We start from the raw sequence: 20,825 nt of genomic DNA, 5'->3' as shown, positions 1-20,825 counted from the left end.
TTCAAGGAGGTGGGAGCGTTGCTGTTGAACGCCTCTGCACCCAGAAATGGCCCAGGACCAAGAAAGCCGGGAGCCAAGTTTCAGAGGCTCTCTGGGTGACAGCGGGAGCACAGCACATCCTCAGATCTTGTTGCTTCTTCAGAGCCATCTCCCGAACTGGGATGAATTCACCCTTTTGGTTAACATCCATCAAGATGCTGATACACAGGGTGGATGGAGGATCTGGTACCCTCTACCTGCAACACTTCAACTCCTTTCTAAAATAGGCATCACCCCTCCTCCCAGAGGCAGTGTAAAGCCTGCCTGACCTCTCCACTGTCCATAGTGGTGCACTCAAACAACAATCATGACCTACACTTCACTGGTGTAGTGGGGAAGTCCAGGCATGTGAGATTCCTTTGCTGCCCCAGCAACAGCAGTCCTACCCAGTGCAGCCCTCTCCTTTCCCCTGGGCATCTCCATAGACTGTAACACACAATAAACATGAGTCTCCACAGCCCCTTCTGCTGTCAGCCACCACCCCAGCAGCATCTCCTAGCTTGAGTGGAGGGCTCCCAGCTAGCTGGAGTCCCACAATCCTACCTTGAAAGTCAACCGCGGGAGCTGAGCTCACGTGATACCTGCAGCCAAACTGCAGGTAGCCTAGGAAGTGATAAAGTAGAGAGGCATTGATCTGATTCGATGAGTCAGGACAAGTGGGCTGAAGGAGGACAGTTTGTTTAGTAAATAAAGCTATCACCATTCCTTTGGATGCCTCACTTCCCACTTGGGAAAACAAGAAACGTATAAAAGTTGCTGGATCTCACAGTGCTTCATTCGCTCAGCTTTGCTCTGTGGTATACGTTGTCAGAGCCAAGAAGGGTAAGTCCGTTTCTGCCAAATGGAGCGATTCTTCTCTTACTTTCATGCTTGCAAAACATAAATGCTTTGATAAAGTACGTCTGATTGGTGGTGGCTTGAAGGGCAGGAAGGTTGCTTTGATGAATTTAGATGTCCTGTGGATGTCAGGAGAAGCATGATCATCCTGTGCTACTGAAACTCATGTGTTTCATCAGTACAGAGATGGAGATGGAACAGCTATGGGCTGAAAGGCTTTAAATGATGGGTTGATTAACTTCAGCAATCTGGTAATCTCCTGTTAGCAGAAGGCTCTATGTGTGGCTGGGGTCTACGGAGCAAAAAACGCTTAGAAGAAAGGAAGTTCTTTGGTTCTGGAGACTGTCTGCCCATGTCGTTGGGCTGTACACTGGTCCTTCTGGCTGGGGGAAATTCTCATGACCACAACGGATGCTCTTGATTGAAAAGCATACTGTTTCTTGCAGGGTCGCTGCTCAACGATGTGCTCCAGACAGACCTCCGGAGGCTGCCATGAAACGTCCTCCCAGTCCGGCGGATGCCACAGCGGGGGCTCCTGCTGTGGGGGGGGCAGCTCCTCCAGCTACCAGGCACAGGGCTCCTCCTGCTGTGGCAGCTCAGGCTCAGGCAGCTACGGGGGGGGCAGCGGGAGCTCTGGCAAGATCATTGTCAGCTCTGGTGGTGGAGGAGGTGGATCCTGCTGCAGTGGGGGCTCCTCAGGCTATGGCATGGGAGGAGGATACAGCGGTGGCAGTGGGGGATCAGGCCAGAAGATCATTATTAGCTCAGGTGGTGGAGGAGGTGGCTCGTCTGGATGCTGCAGTGGGGGATCCAGCTATGGCATGGGAGGAGGATACAGTGGTGGGTCTTCAGGATCAAAGAGCATAATTGGAGGTGGAGGTAGTGGAGGATCATCTGGATGCTGCAGTGGGGGATCCAGTGGTGGGTCTTCAGGAGGCAAGATCATCATTGGAGGTGGAAGCAGTGGAGGTTCCTCTGGATGCTGCAGTGGAGGATCCAGCTATGGCATGGGAGGAGGATCCAGTGGTGGGTCTTTAGGATCAAAGAGCATAATTGGAGGTGGAGGTAGTGGAGGATCATCGGGCTGCTGCAGTGGGGGATCCAGTGGTGGATCTTCAGGAGCGAAGATCATCATTGGAGGTGGAAGTAGTGGGGGATCTTCTGGATGCTGCAGTGGGGGCTCCTCAGGCTATGGCATGGGAGGAGGATACAGTGGTGGGTCTTCAGGATCAAAGAGCATAATTGGAGGTGGAAGTAGTGGAGGATCCTCAGGGTGCTGCAGTGGGGGATCCAGTGGTGGGTCTTCAGGAGCAAAGATCATCATTGGAGGTGGAAGTAGTGGAGGATCCTCTGGATGCTGCAGTGGAGGCTCCTCAGGCTATGGCATGGGAGGAGGATACAGTGGTGGGTCTTCAGGATCAAAGAGCATAATTGGAGGTGGAAGTAGTGGAGGATCCTCAGGGTGCTGCAGTGGGGGATCCAGTGGTGGGTCTTCAGGAGCAAAGATCATCATTGGAGGTGGAAGTAGTGGAGGATCCTCTGGATGCTGCAGTGGAGGATCCAGCTATGGCATGGGAGGAGGATACAGTGGTGGGTCTTCAGGATCAAAGAGCATAATTGGAGGTGGAGGTAGTGGAGGATCATCTGGATGCTGCAGTGGGGGATCCAGTGGTGGATCTTCAGGAGCAAAGATCATCATTGGAGGTGGAAGTAGTGGAGGATCCTCTGGATGCTGCAGTGGAGGCTCCTCAGGCTATGGCATGGGAGGAGGATACAGTGGTGGGTCTTCAGGATCAAAGAGCATAATTGGAGGTGGAAGTAGTGGAGGATCCTCAGGCTGCTGCAGTGGGGGATCCAGTGGTGGGTCTTCGGGAGCAAAGATCATCATTGGAGGTGGAAGTAGTGGAGGATCCTCTGGATGCTGCAGTGGAGGCTCCTCAGGCTATGGCATGGGAGGAGGATCCAGTGGTGGGTCTTCAGGATCAAAGAGCATAATTGGAGGTGGAGGTAGTGGAGGATCCTCTGGGTGCTGCAGTGGAGGCTCCTCAGGCTATGGCATGGGAGGAGGATACAGTGGTGGCAGTGGGGGATCTGGCCAGAAGATCATTGTGAGCTCAGGTGGTGGAGGAGGTGGCTCCTCTGGATGCTGCAGTGGGGGATCCAGTGGTGGGTCTTCAGGAGGCAAGATCATCATTGGAGGTGGAGGTAGTGGGGGATCCTCTGGATGCTGCAGTGGAGGATCCAGTGGTGGCAGTGGCGGTTCCTCAGGCCACACAATCATCATCAGCTCTGGAGGGGGCAGCGGTGGGTCCTGCCAGTCCACACAGCAGAAGTGCCCTCTTGTCATGCCCAACATCGTGTCCCATCAGACCAAGCAGGCCTGCCACTGGCCCCCCAGCCACCAGAAGTAACAGCCACAGGCAGCCCTGGCACTCATCAAGAACAGCCCTGTCTCCGTCTTCCAAGTTTGCCTGTTTCCTCCCAGCATGTCCTCTTCCCTTGTCTTCCCTTGATGCTGCATCCCTGTGCTGTGATCTCCCAGATGGCTCTTCTCACCCATCGCTGTAAAGGGAAATAAAGATTACTGTGTACAGAAAGAACTGGTTTTGCAAGGTTGCTTTTATCCTTTGTCAGTGCCCTGTTTACTTTCAAAAAGTGAATAACGCATCAAATACATTCAGATGTGAAATCGTCTTCAGGCTGCAGTGCTGGAGCAGATGGTTATTAACAGATCTTGCTTGAGAGAAACCTTCTTGCTTAAGCAGATTATCATTGTCCCTCTTGGAAACAGTCCACCAAGGCTGCGACTTTAACCTGGGGAACAGGTCCACTTCGGTTTCCCCTTCCCAGAGAAGGGAGCAGACCACAAGCTCTGGGTTTCGCTACAGGGATTTCCAGTGCAGACAGCAGCATCCTTTGGAAACACAGTTGGGGTTTTACGTACTCCATTCCTCTAGATTTATCACAAGAAAACCATTAATTATGGTAGGAAACATTCGGTAGCATTTGTGCTGAAGTCAGCGGCTAGTCCTCTTGGGGACAGGTGTGATTACAGTCTTGCATTGAGTAAATTTTAAGCTAAGAGGGTTTTTTGTCCATCTCGCACACACAACTGGTAAGCAGGAAATAAAATTGGGAATAAAAGGGATCATCGGCCATGCAAACGCTTGAGGGATCATGAATGACCAGCTTCTGCCTTCTGCAGAAAAATTGAAGAGTTCTTACACCCGCAGTATCTTCATCATGTCCCTTGTTATCAACGTTAGCATTGCTGTACATGAAGGAAGCTGCTAGGAAAAAGGACTGTAGGATCTGGCCAAGGTTTTTCTCTCTCTCATAACAATGCACACACCAAGGCACCATCCACTGAGGTGTTTGCAGGGATGACACTGAAAGATAACGTGACCTGCCAGCCCATCCTGAGGGTGACTGGACTGCAGGGCAGAAAAGGGCCCAGACAGAGCATCAGAAAACAGGCAGTGTGATCCAAATTTGGGGCAGCCTCCACCATGAAGCCTTTTGCATCCACCCTTGCCTTTACCCAACATAGGTATTAAAGCTGCTCTTTAACCTGGGGGTGGTTGTGACAATGCTGACCCCTCCAGCAGCTGTGGGTCCAGCCACGCTATTCCCCTACGTGTGCCAAGTACCACACATGCGCATGTGCTACAGGTTCAGTGTTTCCAGTCCCTGCAGGGTCCAGCCTTGGGGTCTCCGCACACCAGCACTTGCAGGAGCACCTCTCACCACCCTTGCTGAAAGCCTCCACAGCCTTCCCTCACACCCTGGGTCCTGATGAGCTGCAAATCCTGGGTGTCCCTTTGTGCAAGTCCCTACAGGTTAAATGCACAGAAAGGATCAAGGCGTTGTGATGCTCAGTAGCACATTGCCCACACTTCACGCATGAGAGCCAGAATTGCACTGAGACCTTAAATTTCCCTTTGGTGATGAGAGTGGAGCTTAGGCCACTGGAGGGAGTCCAAAGCAAAATGAAGGAAGACCCCTGCGCTCACGTTCCTGGTGCTGATGGTCCTGTCCCCATACCAATGGAGTTGTGTGCATGCTCAAAATTATGTTCATCGTGACAGGGCTGGGCAGCTTGCTTCTGCTGTCATGCATCCTCTTGGCTAAAACCCCCCACTTATGCTTTCCTCTACTCATTCTCCCATGAGGGTGGATGCTGTTGTCAGCCTCCAAGCATGCATGACGCAGTGACAGGATGAAGCTGCTGCAAAACATAGCAGCCAGCGCTGTGAGAACTGTGCTGACAAACTGTCATTCTCCAGCAAGCAAAATACCCAGATGCCTCCCCAGCCTCAGGTATGGGTGGGCTGGCCAGTGAAGCAGGACCCTCAGAAAATGGGTCCTGCTGAGACAGAGGAAATGTTGAATGTCCTCGAGTTCAAGGGTAGGGTCTTGATGGCCTTCAAATGCACCTTTTCAAACAGAAAGATTTCAAGACTTTCCCATTCCAGCCTGGTGAGCGGGATCCCTGGGAAGCTGGAGCTGAGCGCAGACCTCTCTGCTCAATCCAACAGCAGCGTCCACCTTGGGCTCCCAAAAGGATGAGGGGAAATGGCCCCCACGTCTCTGCCATCCTCACGGGGCCCTCCGAAATGGATCTGGGCTGAGGTGCTCCAAAGGGGTGCACTGCTCCATCAGAGGTGGTACCTCTGGCCCGTTGAGCACATGGTTGCCTTTCCCAGTGGGCTGGACATACTCCTGCTCCCCATCCAGCTCCCCATCTCACCAGTCCTTGAGGAAACCCTCTTTCCCCAGAATTCCCTGGGACTCCACTCCAGCACATCCTTTACCCTTGTCCTTCCATCACACTCCAGCCCTAACTTGCTCCAGCCTCCATCCCTCAGCATCTGCTCTGTCTCCACTCTCTGCTGAGTACCCAAGAAGCGGCAGCCTAGCAGAAATGCATTGGGGAGCCCCCAAGGTAGACGCCCAGAAGCCATTTGCCTCCAATGTTTCAGAGCAAGACTCCCGGAAAGGAATCATTAAGTAGAATTAGCAACTGCGGTGCAGAACGTAATTGATACATCTCCTTTGTATCACCTATCTGCTGCAAGTGAGTCAAAGAAGGAGGTAGCTAAAGCCAGGCTCAGTAAATAAATTGATCAACATTCCTTAGGGTGTCTCACTTCCCTTGAGAGCACGATGCATGCAATATAAAAGCTCACCTATCCCAAGGCTCCTCATTCACCTGCCACCGAGCCTTGCACGCATTTCCAGTTGCACTGAAGGTAAGCCCGTTGATACGGAAACTTTTTGAACCCCTAGGCAGAGAGGCCAATCCACCGGTTGGTCTTTGAGCGTGCTTTGAATGAGGGAAACATGCCGACTCGACATCGGGTGGGGTTCTCCGAAAAACCATTTGGTGTGCCAACAGCACTGCCTTCCTTACAGAAGGGAGCTGTAGCTGACATTCTAAGGGCGCACAAATATGGCTGAATTTTCAGCTGCTGTGAGTTTCAGCAGTCTATAAATCCAGAAGGATCTACAGTGGGACTAAAGCTTTTAGAGTGCGGCTCTGAGCGTGTCAGAGCACATGTGCAAATCTCTGGAAGTACTCTCAATGTTCCTGCATGCAGAGTTTTTCTGTGACTGTTACGATCTCCAGAGCAGTCCCTGGGAGCTTTTCATTGCAGGTCTTTCCTGCTGTCTAACAAGGGTGGGGGAGTTTATCAAGCGGCCATTCTTGTAGGACTGCAGAAGGCGGCGCAGATGGGGTATTTCCTGGGAACTGCTCCATTTTTGGTTTGCTGCGAAGGTTCAGCAGCGTCTCCAAGGGGCTTCTTACTGACAGCACTGTTTCTTGCAGGGTCGCTGCTCAACGATGTGCTCCAGACAGACCTCCGGAGGCTGCCATGAAACATCCTCCCAGTCCGGCGGATGCCACAGCGGGGGCTCCTGCTGCCACGGGGGCAGCTCCTCCAGCTACCAGGCACAGGGCTCCTCCTGCTGTGGCAGCTCAGGCTCAGGCAGCTACGGGGGGGGCAGCGGGGGCTCTGGCAAGATCATTGTCAGCTCTGGTGGTGGAGGAGGTGGATCCTGCTGCAGTGGGGGCTCCTCAGGCTATGGCATGGGAGGAGGATACAGCGGTGGCAGTGGGGGATCAGGCCAGAAGATCATTATTAGCTCAGGTGGTGGAGGAGGTGGCTCATCTGGATGCTGCAGTGGGGGATCCAGCTATGGCATGGGAGGAGGATACAGTGGTGGGTCTTCAGGATCAAAGAGCATAATTGGAGGTGGAGGTAGTGGAGGATCATCTGGATGCTGCAGTGGGGGATCCAGTGGTGGGTCTTCAGGAGGCAAGATCATCATTGGAGGTGGAAGCAGTGGAGGATCCTCTGGATGCTGCAGTGGAGGCTCCTCAGGCTATAGCATGGGAGGAGGATACAGTGGTGGGTCTTCAGGATCAAAGAGCATAATTGGAGGTGGAGGTAGTGGAGGATCTTCTGGATGCTGCAGTGGGGGATCCAGCTATGGCATGGGAGGAGGATACAGTGGTGGGTCTTCAGGATCAAAGAGCATAATTGGAGGTGGAGGTAGTGGAGGATCATCTGGATGCTGCAGTGGGGGATCCAGTGGTGGGTCTTCAGGAGGCAAGATCATCATTGGAGGTGGAAGCAGTGGAGGATCCTCTGGATGCTGCAGTGGAGGCTCCTCAGGCTATAGCATGGGAGGAGGATACAGTGGTGGGTCTTCAGGATCAAAGAGCATAATTGGAGGTGGAGGTAGTGGAGGATCTTCTGGATGCTGCAGTGGGGGATCCAGTGGTGGATCTTCAGGAGCAAAGATCATCATTGGAGGTGGAAGCAGTGGAGGATCCTCTGGATGCTGCAGTGGAGGCTCCTCAGGCTATGGCATGGGAGGAGGATACAGTGGTGGGTCTTCAGGATCAAAGAGCATAATTGGAGGTGGAGGTAGTGGAGGATCCTCTGGATGCTGCAGTGGGGGATCCAGTGGTGGGTCTTCAGGAGCAAAGATCATCATTGGAGGTGGAAGCAGTGGAGGATCCTCTGGATGCTGCAGTGGAGGCTCCTCAGGCTATGGCATGGGAGGAGGATCCAGTGGTGGGTCTTCAGGATCAAAGAGCATAATTGGAGGTGGAGGTAGTGGAGGATCCTCTGGATGCTGCAGTGGTGGATCCAGTGGTGGGTCTTCAGGAGCAAAGATCATCATTGGAGGTGGAAGTAGTGGAGGATCCTCTGGGTGCTGCAGTGGAGGTTCCTCAGGCTATGGCATGGGAGGAGGATCCAGTGGTGGGTCTTCAGGAGCAAAGATCATCATTGGAGGTGGAAGTAGTGGAGGATCCTCTGGATGCTGCAGTGGAGGATCCAGCTATGGCATGGGAGGAGGATACAGTGGTGGGTCTTCAGGATCAAAGAGCATAATTGGAGGTGGAGGTAGTGGAGGATCCTCTGGATGCTGCAGTGGGGGATCCAGTGGTGGGTCTTCAGGAGCAAAGATCATCATTGGAGGTGGAAGTAGTGGGGGATCCTCTGGGTGCTGCAGTGGGGGCTCCTCAGGCTATGGCATGGGAGGAGGATACAGTGGTGGGTCTTCAGGAGCAAAGATCATCATTGGAGGTGGAAGTAGTGGAGGATCCTCTGGATGCTGCAGTGGAGGATCCAGCTATGGCATGGGAGGAGGATACAGTGGTGGGTCTTCAGGATCAAAGAGCATAATTGGAGGTGGAGGTAGTGGAGGATCCTCTGGATGCTGCAGTGGGGGATCCAGTGGTGGGTCTTCAGGAGCAAAGATCATCATTGGAGGTGGAAGTAGTGGGGGATCCTCTGGGTGCTGCAGTGGGGGCTCCTCAGGCTATGGCATGGGAGGAGGATACAGTGGTGGGTCTTCAGGATCAAAGAGCATAATTGGAGGTGGAGGTAGTGGAGGATCCTCTGGGTGCTGCAGTGGAGGCTCCTCAGGCTATGGCATGGGAGGAGGATACAGTGGTGGCAGTGGGGGATCTGGCCAGAAGATCATTGTGAGCTCAGGTGGTGGAGGAGGTGGCTCCTCTGGATGCTGCAGTGGAGGATCCAGTGGTGGCAGTGGCGGTTCCTCAGGCCACACAATCATCATCAGCTCTGGAGGGGGCAGCGGTGGGTCCTGCCAGTCCACACAGCAGAAATGCCCTCTTGTCATGCCCAACATCGAGTCCCATCAGACCAAGCAGGCCTGCCACTGGCCCCCCAGCCACCAGAAGTAACAGCCACAGGCAGCCCTGGCACTCATCAAGAACAGCCCTGCCTCTGCCATGTCACCTTTTTCCCTCCAGACCTGGCTCTGTTTGCCTGTTTCTTCCCAGCATGTCCTCCTCTTCTCTTCCCTTGATGCTGCATCCCTGTGCTGAGAACTCCAGGATTAACAGCCTTGTTCCCTGCTGCTGGTGTTGGAATGCCTTTGATAAGGCTCTGCTGCTGTTCCAAAGAGCAGTTTTTATATCTAATAAATATAATAATATCTCAAAGCTGCCTTTTTTATGAATTTGGTTTTTCTTGTATTCTCAACCAGCATCTTATGGTCCTGGAAGCTAGAATTCTATCCGATGAGACATTTCACTCCTCTCTGTAAAGAAGATGATGGGTTCAATGGTGCATGGCTGTAGATGCAGCTCTAAAGCCACTCCGTTTATAGCCCCAGAGAGTTTGCACCTTCATTTTCCCCCTGGCTCCATGATAGAGTAACAGCAAAGCCTAAAACATCAAGCACCCACAGCACCCAACATCCCTTTGGTGCCTGTGCATGGTGCAGCCATCCCAGCTCATGGCTCTACATCCTCTGAGGCACCAGCACCCAATGACCATGTCTGTGGAGCAATGAAGTGCTGCTGGGACACATGACCAAGCCCATCAGGCTCAGCCCTGAAGAACAGGGATTGGGGCTGACCCTCAATAGCAGCTGTTGCTGCCTGGAGTGGCCAATAACACCATGTCCATGTCCCTGCCATCCTTCCAATTCTCTCCCAGCTTTGCAAACCTCACAGCAGCTCTACCCAGCAAGTAAATCTCACACACTGGGTCAGCCAAATCAGCCCTGGGCCAGGCAGAAGGAAATAAAACCAGCAGCAAGTCCCTCAAGCAGCTCAACACACTCCAAATCATGCCTCCAGGCCTTAATCTCTCCTTGCCCAGCCTTTTGAAATCTGCTTTGAAATGCCAAGGGCAGCACCACCACCCCGTGCACTGCTTTCTTCCCGGTAGACATGGCCTTTTGCCAAAGCTGGGACTCATTGTCCCCACAGCAAAATTGCTCAGAGCTGAACAGACCTAGTCCAGCCTGCAAGAGCCATGCTGTGGGGCCAAGCTGGAGCACCGCAGGCTGCAGCGCGGACATCGTGACAGGCAGCACTACCAGCATGGCCACAGAGCATAACCCTTCCAGCCCTCCAGATCAGTCTCCCTGGAGTTCCTAGTGCTTGGCGTTCTTCCCAAGCCAGAGGAAGAACACAGCATATGAAAATGCAGAAGGAAGGCATTTGGAGCCATAATTCTTCATTAGAGAAGTAATCCAGCCACAGTGGGTTTAAGTGTTAGGACATTCACACCTCCACAATTCTCTCCAGGGCCCCTAAGCCTTCTCAGAGCATCTCTAGAACCCTTGCAAAATACCCGAGCCGGGCGCTTCACTTTTGACGAGCTTTTGGTTTGGATGCAGATGTCTTCCTCAGAAAATCTCCCACTGAAGCCACCAATAAGATGCTGGAGACATCAACATGCTGTGTGGCCACCAGACACTTTCTGAGCATTTGCCTTCCCCTCTCCTGGGTACCCACTGATCACACCCACCCTTACAGTGATGCCCCTTACAGCGATGCCCCGAGCCATGAGCGTTGCCACACCACTGAACCACAGCCTCCCTGCCCCTTCCCTGAGCAGGACCCAGTCACCACCACCCTCTGCCCCACACTCATCTTCTTACTCAGCATTTCCCTACACCCACGCTCCCACCCACCTCCCCCAGTCTCCCCCAGCATTGCCACCTCACTGGGGGCTGAAGCAGTCCTCCGTAGCTCAGGGCAGGAGCACAGGAATAGGATCATTAAGCAGAAGTAGCAATTACTGCCACATGCAACACAACAAGCAGTGTGAAGGAAAGATATCAATCAGATGTCATGAGTCAAAGCAAACACTGAAATCAGAGTTTGATTGATAAATAAATCCTTGCCATTCCTTAGGGTGTCTCACTTCCCATATACGCTAAACGCCATATAAAAGTGCCTGGCTGTTAAAGCTCCTCACTCAGTTGACTTTTATCTCCTAAATGTGTTTCCAATGGCTGAGGAGGGTAAGTCTGCTCTTTTCTGAGACTTTATTATTTCATATTCAAGGGAGATGATAGCTTCATTTGAGATCTTGACCCGTGCTTGCAACATATCCACGCTGCCTGAGCATCTATAGCAAAGTTCTCAGGATCTGTACAGTTTCGTGCTATGGTGCGGATCAGATCACTAGGAAGCAAGATGAAGTCAGATCACCGGACTGGGAGCCAGAGAGCTGAGCAGGCTAAAAACCCAGATGAATCTGTAGTGGGACCAGCACGTGGTGACTGCATATTCTTTGCAGTTTTGATCCTCTTTGCAATGTGCGGGACACATTTTTTGTATTATTTAATAAGCCTATGCTGTAATTCAAAATTATTACATACCTCTGTGGCTGTGCCGATTGCCTTATGTAAAAGACCTTTGGGGATGCTACGCAACAATGGAAATAATACAGCTAGCAACATCATCTTGCATGGAACTTTTGATCCACCATTCTTGCAGCAGTTTAAAAACAGAAGCGAGGATAATCCTTGCTATTTTTACAGCTCTGCAGTTACGGTCATGAAGATGAGTGGGGGAAACCATGGCAGTCATTAGATGTTAAAAGAATATATTTCGGATTTTTGATTCTCCGGAAATACACCCTGGAGTTAAGAAAGAGAAAAGCTATCCCAGTAAGAGTCAAAATACTCTTGCATTTGAAGAACAGCTGGGCAGTGCCCTGTTTTGAAGCCTGGCATTGCCTTTCTGACCACACCACCTGCAGCCTCCCCACCTGCCATGGTGCAAAAACGAAGCAAAACGGTGCAGATTTTATTTTTTTTCCTCTTTCAGATTTATCAGTCTCTCCGAGGGAGATGTGCCCACCGGAACAGGGGCTACAGCAATGACATCTCCTCACATCACAGAGGAGCCTACAGCAACAGTGGGGGCTTCCCGAGCCTCCGGGGACACGGCTCCTTCTTCTGTGATGGAGAAGGCTCGGTCATCTACAGCCGGGGAGCTTCATCCTCCCAGCCCATGCCAGCATCACCCACCTACAACGTTGTAGGGGAGTACAGATGTGGCGGTGGTGGATCTGTTGTAATAACCAGCAGTGACAGCGAGGGGACATCTGGCTGGGGCATTGCAGGGGGGACAGTCCCAGCCTACGGCAGCAGGGGGGAAATAGGGTACGGCAGTGAGGACTCAGGCCGGAACGTCATTGGCACCTCAGGGGGTGGTGGAGGATCCAGCTGCCACAGTGGGATATCGGGTGTCACTGCGGGAGGAGGCTCTGGATACGGATACGATGCATCACCGACAGGTAGGGGCAGCGGTGGATCAGGGTACCATAGCGGAGGATTGGGCTATGACATGGGAGGATGCTCAGGCCCAGAGCTCAGCTCTGGAGGTGGTGGGTCCTCCCAGGCCATGCAGCAGAAATGCCCTGTGGTCATTCCCAACATCGAGACCCAACAGAGCAAGAAGACCAGCCACTGGCCCCCCAGCCAGAAGAAGTGACTGACCCAGCAGCCCCCGCTCAAGCAAAAGTGCCCTGAATGTGCCACAATGGGGCTTTTCCCCGACTGTGTCATTATGGTCAGGGAGCTTTGCATTCCTCGCATTGAGCTGCAGCTAGCAACATTGCTGCAAGCACTGCTGGGAAAAGTGTTTTGTGCTTTGGTGATGGGAAAAGATTCTTCTCTCCATCTCCTTTTGCTCATGGGTTGGAAAATAAAACTTCCTAGTCTGTGGGAAATTCCAGTATCTGAATGGTTTCTTTAATTTCTGGCTCCTTCACTCAAAATACAGATAGATACTCAAGGAATCTACTTTACAATACAAGATTTATCTTCCAACATTTTTGATATACATTTTACAACCATACTCAAATGTAATATTTATCTTAATAGAATTAAAATACATCATTTTCAACAGCAAGAGAAGGTTCTTAATTTTGCTCTTGCCAAAGCCAGGGCTTTCCCCACGCTGTTCCCATCAAAAGGAAATGCTGTGCCCTGCCGAGACCCTCTGCACGGGTACACAGGCCAGACTCTGCGAGCTACGTTAAGGAGATATGCAAAACTCCCAGGTGATTTCCGACTGATTATTATTTACAGCGTGACCTTGGGAGTGCAAGGTTGTTTACTTGGAAACAATTACACACTAGGCTCCTGTCCCAGAGAGATTGCAGGTGATGTCGTAAGCCGGAACACGTAAACCTTATGCTTGCACCAGTAGCATGAGGCAACTCGAACAAGCTCGTTTGCTTCTTCGCAGTAACCTGCTTCATGACATTTTTTGATAGGATCAGGCCCTAAATTAGGCACAGGGAGAAGATGGTTCCTCTGTGCTGTGCTGATGGGACAGCGTGGGGGAGGCTTGAACATCCAGTGCCGGTTGTTACGTGATATTTGCCAAACATTTAGTGTTTTGGGACTGTTCTCTGGGGTTTTTTGAGTCCTCCAAATATTGGTAATGAAGGAAAAAAACCCATAGGTCTGTGCCCATTTAAAAGGGAGACAAAAGAGCATAAAATTACATTGTAAAATTTTTTTTACCATTGCTGCTTTCACCCACATGTGGGGATTTTGACCCTTTCAGGTCAATAAAAACCCAGAAAACTTTGCCCTGATGTTTGTAAAACACCACAGCTTACAAAAACCAAACTCCTCTGAGCTCTAGCCCCATGTCTGGTGCCACAACGGGGATCTTTCACACCGTAAAGTCTTGTAAGACTGTGGTGCAGGGAGTGTTACATAAGGTTTTGTCACCAGCCATATTAAATTCCATTCTAAAATTAGACAGTGTTATCATTTATTTGCATCTACTTATATTTCTAAAATCTACCACTTCATTATTGAATTCTGTTATTTTCCCTACTTCATCTGATAACATCAAAGGTAGCAAAAGAACTCAGAAAGCTGAAACGACTTCCAAGAGACTTCCAGAAAACCAATTAGAGTCTGGAGTATTCAAAATCTTCTTGTTTATTCAACTGACTGGCCAAAAACCATCCCAAAATTTCAGTGTCCCCCCCCAGAAAAAGAAAATAGAAAACACTTTAAAAGTACATTTCTTATTCACTGTCCCACCTGGCTGGTTCTTTGAGGCTTGTGTCAAAAAGCACTCCACAAGCTTAGATGTTAACCAAGCTAGATGATATAATAGTATAGTAGACCCGGGGGAGAAGGAGGATGCTCTTGCATCCAGAGCTTGAGCACGAGGAGCTGGGGCTGCATCCCACTGCCTTTCTCTGCACACTGGAGAGGCTGCAGCTCACCTCCAGCATGAGGCTGGGAGCAGGCGGAGGCTGGATTTTACACACGGGCGTACACATGCGCACTCGCACATGCAGATTTCCTCCCCGCTCGTTGTGCAACAGGGGAGGAACGAGTCATCCTTTATGGCTGACAACTGTGATAATGCAGGACTCTCGTCTACGAGCGTGTCGGTGCTTGCAAAAGCCATGGCCCCTCTGCTTCGGCTGTTTGTAAACAGGCAGGCTGAACGGTAAACACGAATCTGGCTTCTTGATGAAAGTCGCTAACTGGCGCCTCTGGATAGAAACCAAAGAAATTGTTTTAAAGATAGCAAGTGGGAGCCACCCCTCTGCTTCAGATGTTCAGTCAATCTCTGCCCAACAAAACCTTTTGACTCCCATGTTTGCAGAGGGAGTTAAGATGCAAAATGAGTAAAAACACAAGAGTGAGCCCTGCTGAAATTGCAGAGTCAAGCTGCTAATGGGAGGGAAAAGGAGAAACCGAGGCTGTTGCAAAGCCATGGTTGCACAGCTGATTGCACCAGGGCCAGGCAAGCACCCCAGGCTTGCAGAAGTCCGCTGGTTTGCACCCAGGGTGCACCTGTCCCGCCCCGGGGAAGAGCTGGGTGAGTTCAAGATGCGTGGTGAGCTCAGGTACATGGTCTCTGAGATCATGCTTTACTCGCTGCTTACTCATGAATGCAAGGTTTGCCCAAGTGGCTTCTGTAGGCATGCATTTCCCATCATGGACAATGGCTGCTTCAGAGGCAGGCAAATTAAAAAAAAAAATTTAAAATATTAGAAAAACAGAAATAGTAAAAGAGCAGTTCTATTTGGGGCTTTTTGGTATTGGCCAGGAAAAATGTCAGCAATGAAAATTAGTGGTAACTATGTCAGTATCAGTGAAATGGCTATAAAATCAGACATGAAGTAGATGAACACAGGTAGAGAAACCGCACTACATTTTAGGGGTATTCACAGGTATAAGCCAAGACTTCCGAAAGTGGCCTGTACCGCTACCTGGCTTTGACAGGTCACTTTCCATTCATAGCTCTTGGAGCCTGCCACAGTGGCCACAGGCTTTATTATCCTGGTTTTATTGCTCTGGGAAATGACACAGTCAGAGAGAGGAAATCAAGAGGGGACCCTCGGCTGCAAAGCTTCTGGCACTCGCAGATGTCTTACAGGGTGAAGAGAACTTTAAAGATGCTTTCAGAAGACGTGTGATGAGGACTTTCTAAAAACTTGCCATTTTTTATGGCGAGGACCTGAAAGTGGTGGCTCTCGTCCCGGTCCTGCCAAGAGCAGTTAGACATGACTGGGCATCGTGACCTCTCCTCCCTGCCAGGCTTTGGGCAAGAGGTTTCAGGAGGATAGAAACCCAAAAAAGCACCACCTTTGCCATCCATTTTGCAATATAAAACTCATTCTGGCATGACGGTGAGACAGTCAAGCCACCCACACGGTTTTCACTCTTCGTGCATTACAACTTGCATGGGGCAGGGTGGCAATTAAAGCTGTGTAACACAAGGAACACAATCTACTGTATGACAAGTCAATCAAAGAAACTGGGTTGAATAAGCTTTTGAAGGTGGTGGATAATTAGAGGTGTGGCTGTTTTGTAAATATGTTGGTCATTTTTCCCCAGGGGTTTATTGCATTTTCAGGAAGAGAGTTAGGAACCGTATAAAAGTTCTCGGATGGGAGAGCAGCTCATTCACTCAGCTCCGCTCCTTCTTCAGAGCCTTCACAGCCAAGGTAAGTTGCTACTACACCGCTAACATTTCATTCCTATGAAAATTTGCTGAACTGAGCTGAGCTATGCTTTTACAAAGATGGGTCTCTGCAGGGGCTGGGATTATTGAGAGCCAAGTTCTTGCCTTGGTGGCTGGGGCAATTTTGTGCTATCAAAATTGGTCTCAAGACTGCCTATGCTAAGAAGCAAAATTTATTGTTCTTATCATGTATAGATATATTTGGATTACTTCAATGCTCAGGATTCCTAGTTTCCAAAGGACAAACTGGAAATAAAAAAGTACAGAATGGGATTTGGGAATGAATGGGAGACACCAAGCTGATCTTTCATAAGAAACCTTGGGTTTAAGCTGGGAATTTTAATTGCAGTTATGAGCCTCACTCCTTTACTAAGCTCCTTTGGAAAACGTAAATCTTCAGGAGCTGAAAATATTAAGCTGTCCTTGAAGAAATCTAGGAAAGAACTGAGAAGGCAAATTTAAACGATGAGAGGAAGGAGTAGCATGAACGGCCTTCAGCTCAGCTGGCCGCATCCCGGATGCTTTCTGCCTCCTTGAAGTCTCAGCTCTCCTCAGAAGGGAGTTTAGGTGTGCATATAGGATTTTCCTCATACCTCGGGAAATTGGGCACTGGGCAGCCAAGGGTCCGCAGGGCACAGAGGGAGCAGAGGACATGAGGAGGGAGGAAGGCACAGGAATCTCTTCATTTTGAGCACCTAGCTTTGGAAGTGTATTTTGCCAAGGCTCTAATACCACCAGTCCTGGCTGTAAGTTCATCGGCTGTGCCAGAGCCCCTCTAGACTGCAAGTTTTTCGGACCCTTGCCAAGATGCCTTTTGCTGGCGCAGCATAAACTGGCAGCCCACAGCGCATCCGCTCCTCTGTTACACAGCCCTGAGATAATCCCAGGGTGTCTTGCACGAGCGCTCGTGGGATGCAGCAAGGGAGAGCAGGGAAACGACTCATGGAGCCCAGCAGAAATGGAGATCAGGGCTGCTGGGGGGGCTCACGAGGGCGTTCAGATGGTGCGGGCTGATCCGGCACTGCAGGAACAAAGCCCCAAGCCAGGGGAAATGGGATGGGCAGACAGGCAAATCCTGCCAAGCCCAGGCAGGCTCATAAACACATCAAGGAAATCTGAACCCAAAGCAGAGTGGGGAAAGCATGCTGCCCTTCATGCACCTAACGACAAAGGTCTCTCCTTCCCAGGGTTCACTGCACCAACCGAAAAATGTGCTCCCGTGGAGACAGAGGCTGCCACAGCACCGAGAGCTCCTCCTGCCACAGCGGAGGCTCCTCCTGCCACGACAGCGAGAGGTCCTGCCACAGCTCCGAGGAGGTCATCTGCCACGAAGTGAGCGCCGTGCAGGATGTGACACCGGTGGTGGTCCTCCCTCCCCAGTGCCCCGTGGTCACCGTGCCCGGGCAGGTGCCAGTGGCCCCTGCTCCCTGCCAGCAGCAGCAGCAGATCAAGCAGCCGGTGCAGTGGCCCCCGCAGCAGCAGAAGTGAAGGGGCGAGGACGAGCCAACGGTCAGCGCACACCGCAGGGCTGCGCCTCTCCCCTCTCCTCCATAAGATGCAGCCCGGAGCTTGGGCAGGTCCTGCCCCTTCCCTCAAGCACATATTACCTCTCCCCGCTCCTGATAATGCAAAGTGGCATTAGCATGGCAGAAACGTGATTTGCTCTCGCGCGCACAAGAATTTGAATCCATTAATTTCCTGCTTCTGTCTCCAGTAGCAAAGATGTGATATTAAAACCTAAAGCTCACAAAACGTGCTGGTGTCCTAGTGTTTTTCCACCATTACCCTTCTCCTTATCTTTAGCATCATTCCAAAGCCCACCTTTATTAACAAGAGCTGCTTTTCACAGCTTCCTCCCCTTCCCATTGCTCTTCAATGGCAGCGATGTGTCAAAGCTCAACTCTCCAGTCCCCACACCTTGCGCGTCTGCCAGATAAATGCAGATGCTGGGTTTGGAAAAGCTGACTGGGGTTGAAGGTGCAGATCAGCATCTCTGGTAATCCCAGCCCTTGGCTTTGCGACAACTGGCCCTGAGCCTCAGACCTTCACAGGCACATTTTGAAGGAGCTAAAAGCAAAGCTTTGGCTTTATGATACGTACATGGCTGGTGAGCACAAAAGCAGACTCCATCTAGGAAGTCTGAAAATCACTGATCACCATAAACAAGAGGGTGTAAGCAAAGGAAGGGCTATATTATACCTAATCTTCCTTCTGACCTGTTCTAAATAGACAATATGGGATTAGATGCATATTTTGTGCAAGGTAGCTCTACCTTCTTTGAAAATCCCAGCAAGAGTCCATATTGCCTAAATGAAATACTGGCTGATGTAAAATAAAACTGGGTTTAAGCCAGGCCATGCACTGCAGCATTGACTCCCACAATGAACTCTAGTCCTGTAAATACCATGCATGTCTGGAAAACAAGAGAAAGATTGCAAAAGAAAAAAAACGTTCCCAGTTCCTACCAAGGTTTAAGCTAACTTTTCTCAGCAGAAACCATAAAAGTTCTGAGCTTCTCTTGTAGATGTAGAAAAAAGGAATATCAAACGGACGGATGGCCACAAAAATCAGCAGTTGTATCTCCCATTGCACTCCATGCAACCCCAGGTTCTCCTCCAGTGTCCACCAGCGGGGAGGCAGATTGCTGCAGGAATTCGTGGCTCTGTGGGATGAGACCAGTATTGTGTGTAATGCGCTAGATATTTCATTAGCAAAGGGTTTGCACTGAATCTTTGAAAGGAACAAGAAACTTATTATTAGCACTTGTTTTATTATTACTCTTAATTAAAATAATGAGGAGCATAATTCCCATATGCAAGGTACGTGATTGCAGGTGCAAGGAATGAACGTCAGGGTCAGAGACGTGCAGCTCTGACTGTGCACAAAGGTGTTGTGTGGTGCTACCGACGGTCCCTGTCCCCCCAGACACCCAGGTACCCCTCTGCCAGTGCCAAACCCATCCTATGCCAAACAGGAGGTTGAAACCAAGCCAGGCTGGAGGCTCTGGGCTGGGTTTGAGTCTGACTGAAAGCGTTTGGGGGAAGGGGAGATAAAATCTCTTATCTTAATTCTTTCTAAGCAGTCCAAGTTTTCACCTACGCTTTCACTCTCAGATAAGCTGAAGCGCTGCAGGTTGTGTCATTCATTTAAGGAGAGACTTAGGAAGAGCCTGAGGAACAGAGACAGCAAATCTCTCCTGAGCTGAAGTTTTGTTATCTCAGCATACATGTCTGGGAAGTGAAGCAGGAAAGCGAACTGCATAAATTCAGCAGGAAATTGTCCCCACCTTCCCCCACCACAAAGGCCACAGCAGCAATGATGCCTCTGCTGAGGGCAACCTCTGCAGAGGACATTATCTGGACAGTGCCTCAGCCAAGCCAGCAGGAGAAGAGTGGGCAAGGAACAGAACACGAAAAGCATGATAAACCCAAGGCAAACATTAGAAATTTGAGAGACAAGGAGGCCCTGCATGCGGAGCACGTTCCTCAGCACTACACAAGCATTGGGCAAGCGTTGGGCTCCTACACAGCGCTTCTGGCTGTGCAGTTGTGGTTGCATACAGCGATGCTGCAACGTCAGAGTCCCAGACCACGCCAGGATGAGGGTCCCGCACAACCTGGTCTCCCATTAATTGTAGCATCCCCCATAACACCCCTCTGAGCATGCCCCATAGCTATGGCATGCCCCACATGTCTCGTAGCTGCTCACCAGCTCCCTGGCACAGGGAGAAGACCTGCTTCCCTGGCACGGTGCCGGCTCAGAGCAGACTGAGCGGCGGTAGCCATAGTGCCGATAGTTGTGGCCACCCTGGCATGAGTCTCTGCCACAGGCACAGCTGGGGCTGTAGGCGTAGAGGAGGGGTGTGCGCCGGGTGTCCAACCAGGAGCCTGCCGGGTCATACCAGGTTGAGTTCAAGTTGAAGAAGGACTCCCTCCCAGAAGAACATGCCATTTCGGGTGGTGGAGTACACCTAAAGGAAAGGTAGCTCAGTGATGGAAGCAAGACAATACCTTTTTATGCAATTTTTTTATCTACTGCACTTCAAGATAAGCAGGGCCAACCAGAAACAGAGGACTTACTTACCTACAGCAAATTTGAACCTTTTTTTTCCCCTCGTTTTATCATTGTCTATAAGATATCTTCTGGATGACATATTAGCTACTGTAATATTTTTCCTGCAAGTGAGATATTTATTCCAAAAACCTAAGTTTTATTGTTATTTTCAATAATTAGATATCATTTATAAATGAAACACAAGAAATATTCCATAGAAAGTATCTCCCTCTTGCACTATTTACAATAAACGAGCAGTTTGGTTTTAGGCAGAGCCAAGTCAAGTGGGTAAACACAGAGCTACAGTCTACAAATAAGTTTCCATAAATGTTCCAGATCATCAAACACATACCTTAGTCAACAACAGGGGAGCAATAGGAGAAGTAAAGTCGAACTGAAGGGAACGGCCTGAAACAGGGGAACTTTATAGAGCTGGAGGCTCCAGCAGTGAGGCACCCCTGGAGAATGGGTGTTTTGCTCTCCCCCGACAACAGCCGGTTTTGTTTGCTGCCCGTGGTTCCTGATACTTACATCTGACATGCTTTTTTTATTTTTACCATCTTCTCTCTTTTATATGACAGCAAATTTACTCCCGAAC

General features: G+C 50.5%; 3 protein-coding genes across 3 annotated transcripts; all 3 read left to right on the top strand.

Annotated features, from left to right (window-relative positions):
* The first annotated feature begins 1,337 nt into the window (after positions 1-1,337).
* Positions 1,338-3,287, top strand: LOC142420720 (uncharacterized). The gene is made up of 4 exons (XM_075524925.1): positions 1,338-1,464; positions 1,546-1,687; positions 1,976-2,365; positions 2,429-3,287. The coding sequence occupies exons 1-4, from the start codon at positions 1,338-1,340 to the stop codon at positions 3,285-3,287; spliced, it is 1,518 nt and encodes a 505-aa protein (XP_075381040.1).
* Positions 3,288-6,721: 3,434 nt separating this feature from the next.
* Positions 6,722-9,100, top strand: LOC142420638 (uncharacterized). The gene is made up of 8 exons (XM_075524784.1): positions 6,722-6,848; positions 6,930-7,071; positions 7,174-7,331; positions 7,434-7,616; positions 7,698-8,046; positions 8,149-8,340; positions 8,512-8,634; positions 8,854-9,100. The coding sequence occupies exons 1-8, from the start codon at positions 6,722-6,724 to the stop codon at positions 9,098-9,100; spliced, it is 1,521 nt and encodes a 506-aa protein (XP_075380899.1).
* Positions 9,101-11,935: 2,835 nt separating this feature from the next.
* Positions 11,936-12,658, top strand: LOC142420595 (uncharacterized). The gene has a single exon (XM_075524684.1). It carries the CDS (start codon positions 11,936-11,938, stop codon positions 12,656-12,658), a length of 723 nt encoding a protein of 240 aa, XP_075380799.1.
* Positions 12,659-20,825: the final 8,167 nt, after the last annotated feature.

The sequence above is a fragment of the Mycteria americana genome, chromosome 25 (genome assembly GCF_035582795.1).
Source record: "Mycteria americana isolate JAX WOST 10 ecotype Jacksonville Zoo and Gardens chromosome 25, USCA_MyAme_1.0, whole genome shotgun sequence".
NCBI lineage: Eukaryota > Metazoa > Chordata > Aves > Ciconiiformes > Ciconiidae > Mycteria > Mycteria americana.
The sequence above is the reverse complement of the archived record's forward strand: the minus strand, read 5'-3'. Positions and strand labels throughout refer to the sequence as shown.

Coding starts and splice junctions, on each gene's coding strand:
- LOC142420595 (XM_075524684.1), top strand. CDS start 11,936: ATGGTGCAAAAACGAAGCAAAACGGTGCAGATTTTATTTTTTTTCCTC.
- LOC142420638 (XM_075524784.1), top strand. CDS start 6,722: ATGTGCTCCAGACAGACCTCCGGAGGCTGCCATGAAACATCCTCCCAG. Junction 6,849..6,929: donor GGCACAGGGCTCCTCCTGCT/GTGGCAGCTCAG, acceptor GTGGTGGAGGAG/GTGGATCCTGCTGCAGTGGG. Junction 7,332..7,433: donor CATAATTGGAGGTGGAGGTA/GTGGAGGATCTT, acceptor TTGGAGGTGGAG/GTAGTGGAGGATCATCTGGA.
- LOC142420720 (XM_075524925.1), top strand. CDS start 1,338: ATGTGCTCCAGACAGACCTCCGGAGGCTGCCATGAAACGTCCTCCCAG. Junction 1,465..1,545: donor GGCACAGGGCTCCTCCTGCT/GTGGCAGCTCAG, acceptor GTGGTGGAGGAG/GTGGATCCTGCTGCAGTGGG. Junction 2,366..2,428: donor AGTGGGGGATCCAGTGGTGG/GTCTTCAGGAGC, acceptor TGGATGCTGCAG/TGGAGGATCCAGCTATGGCA.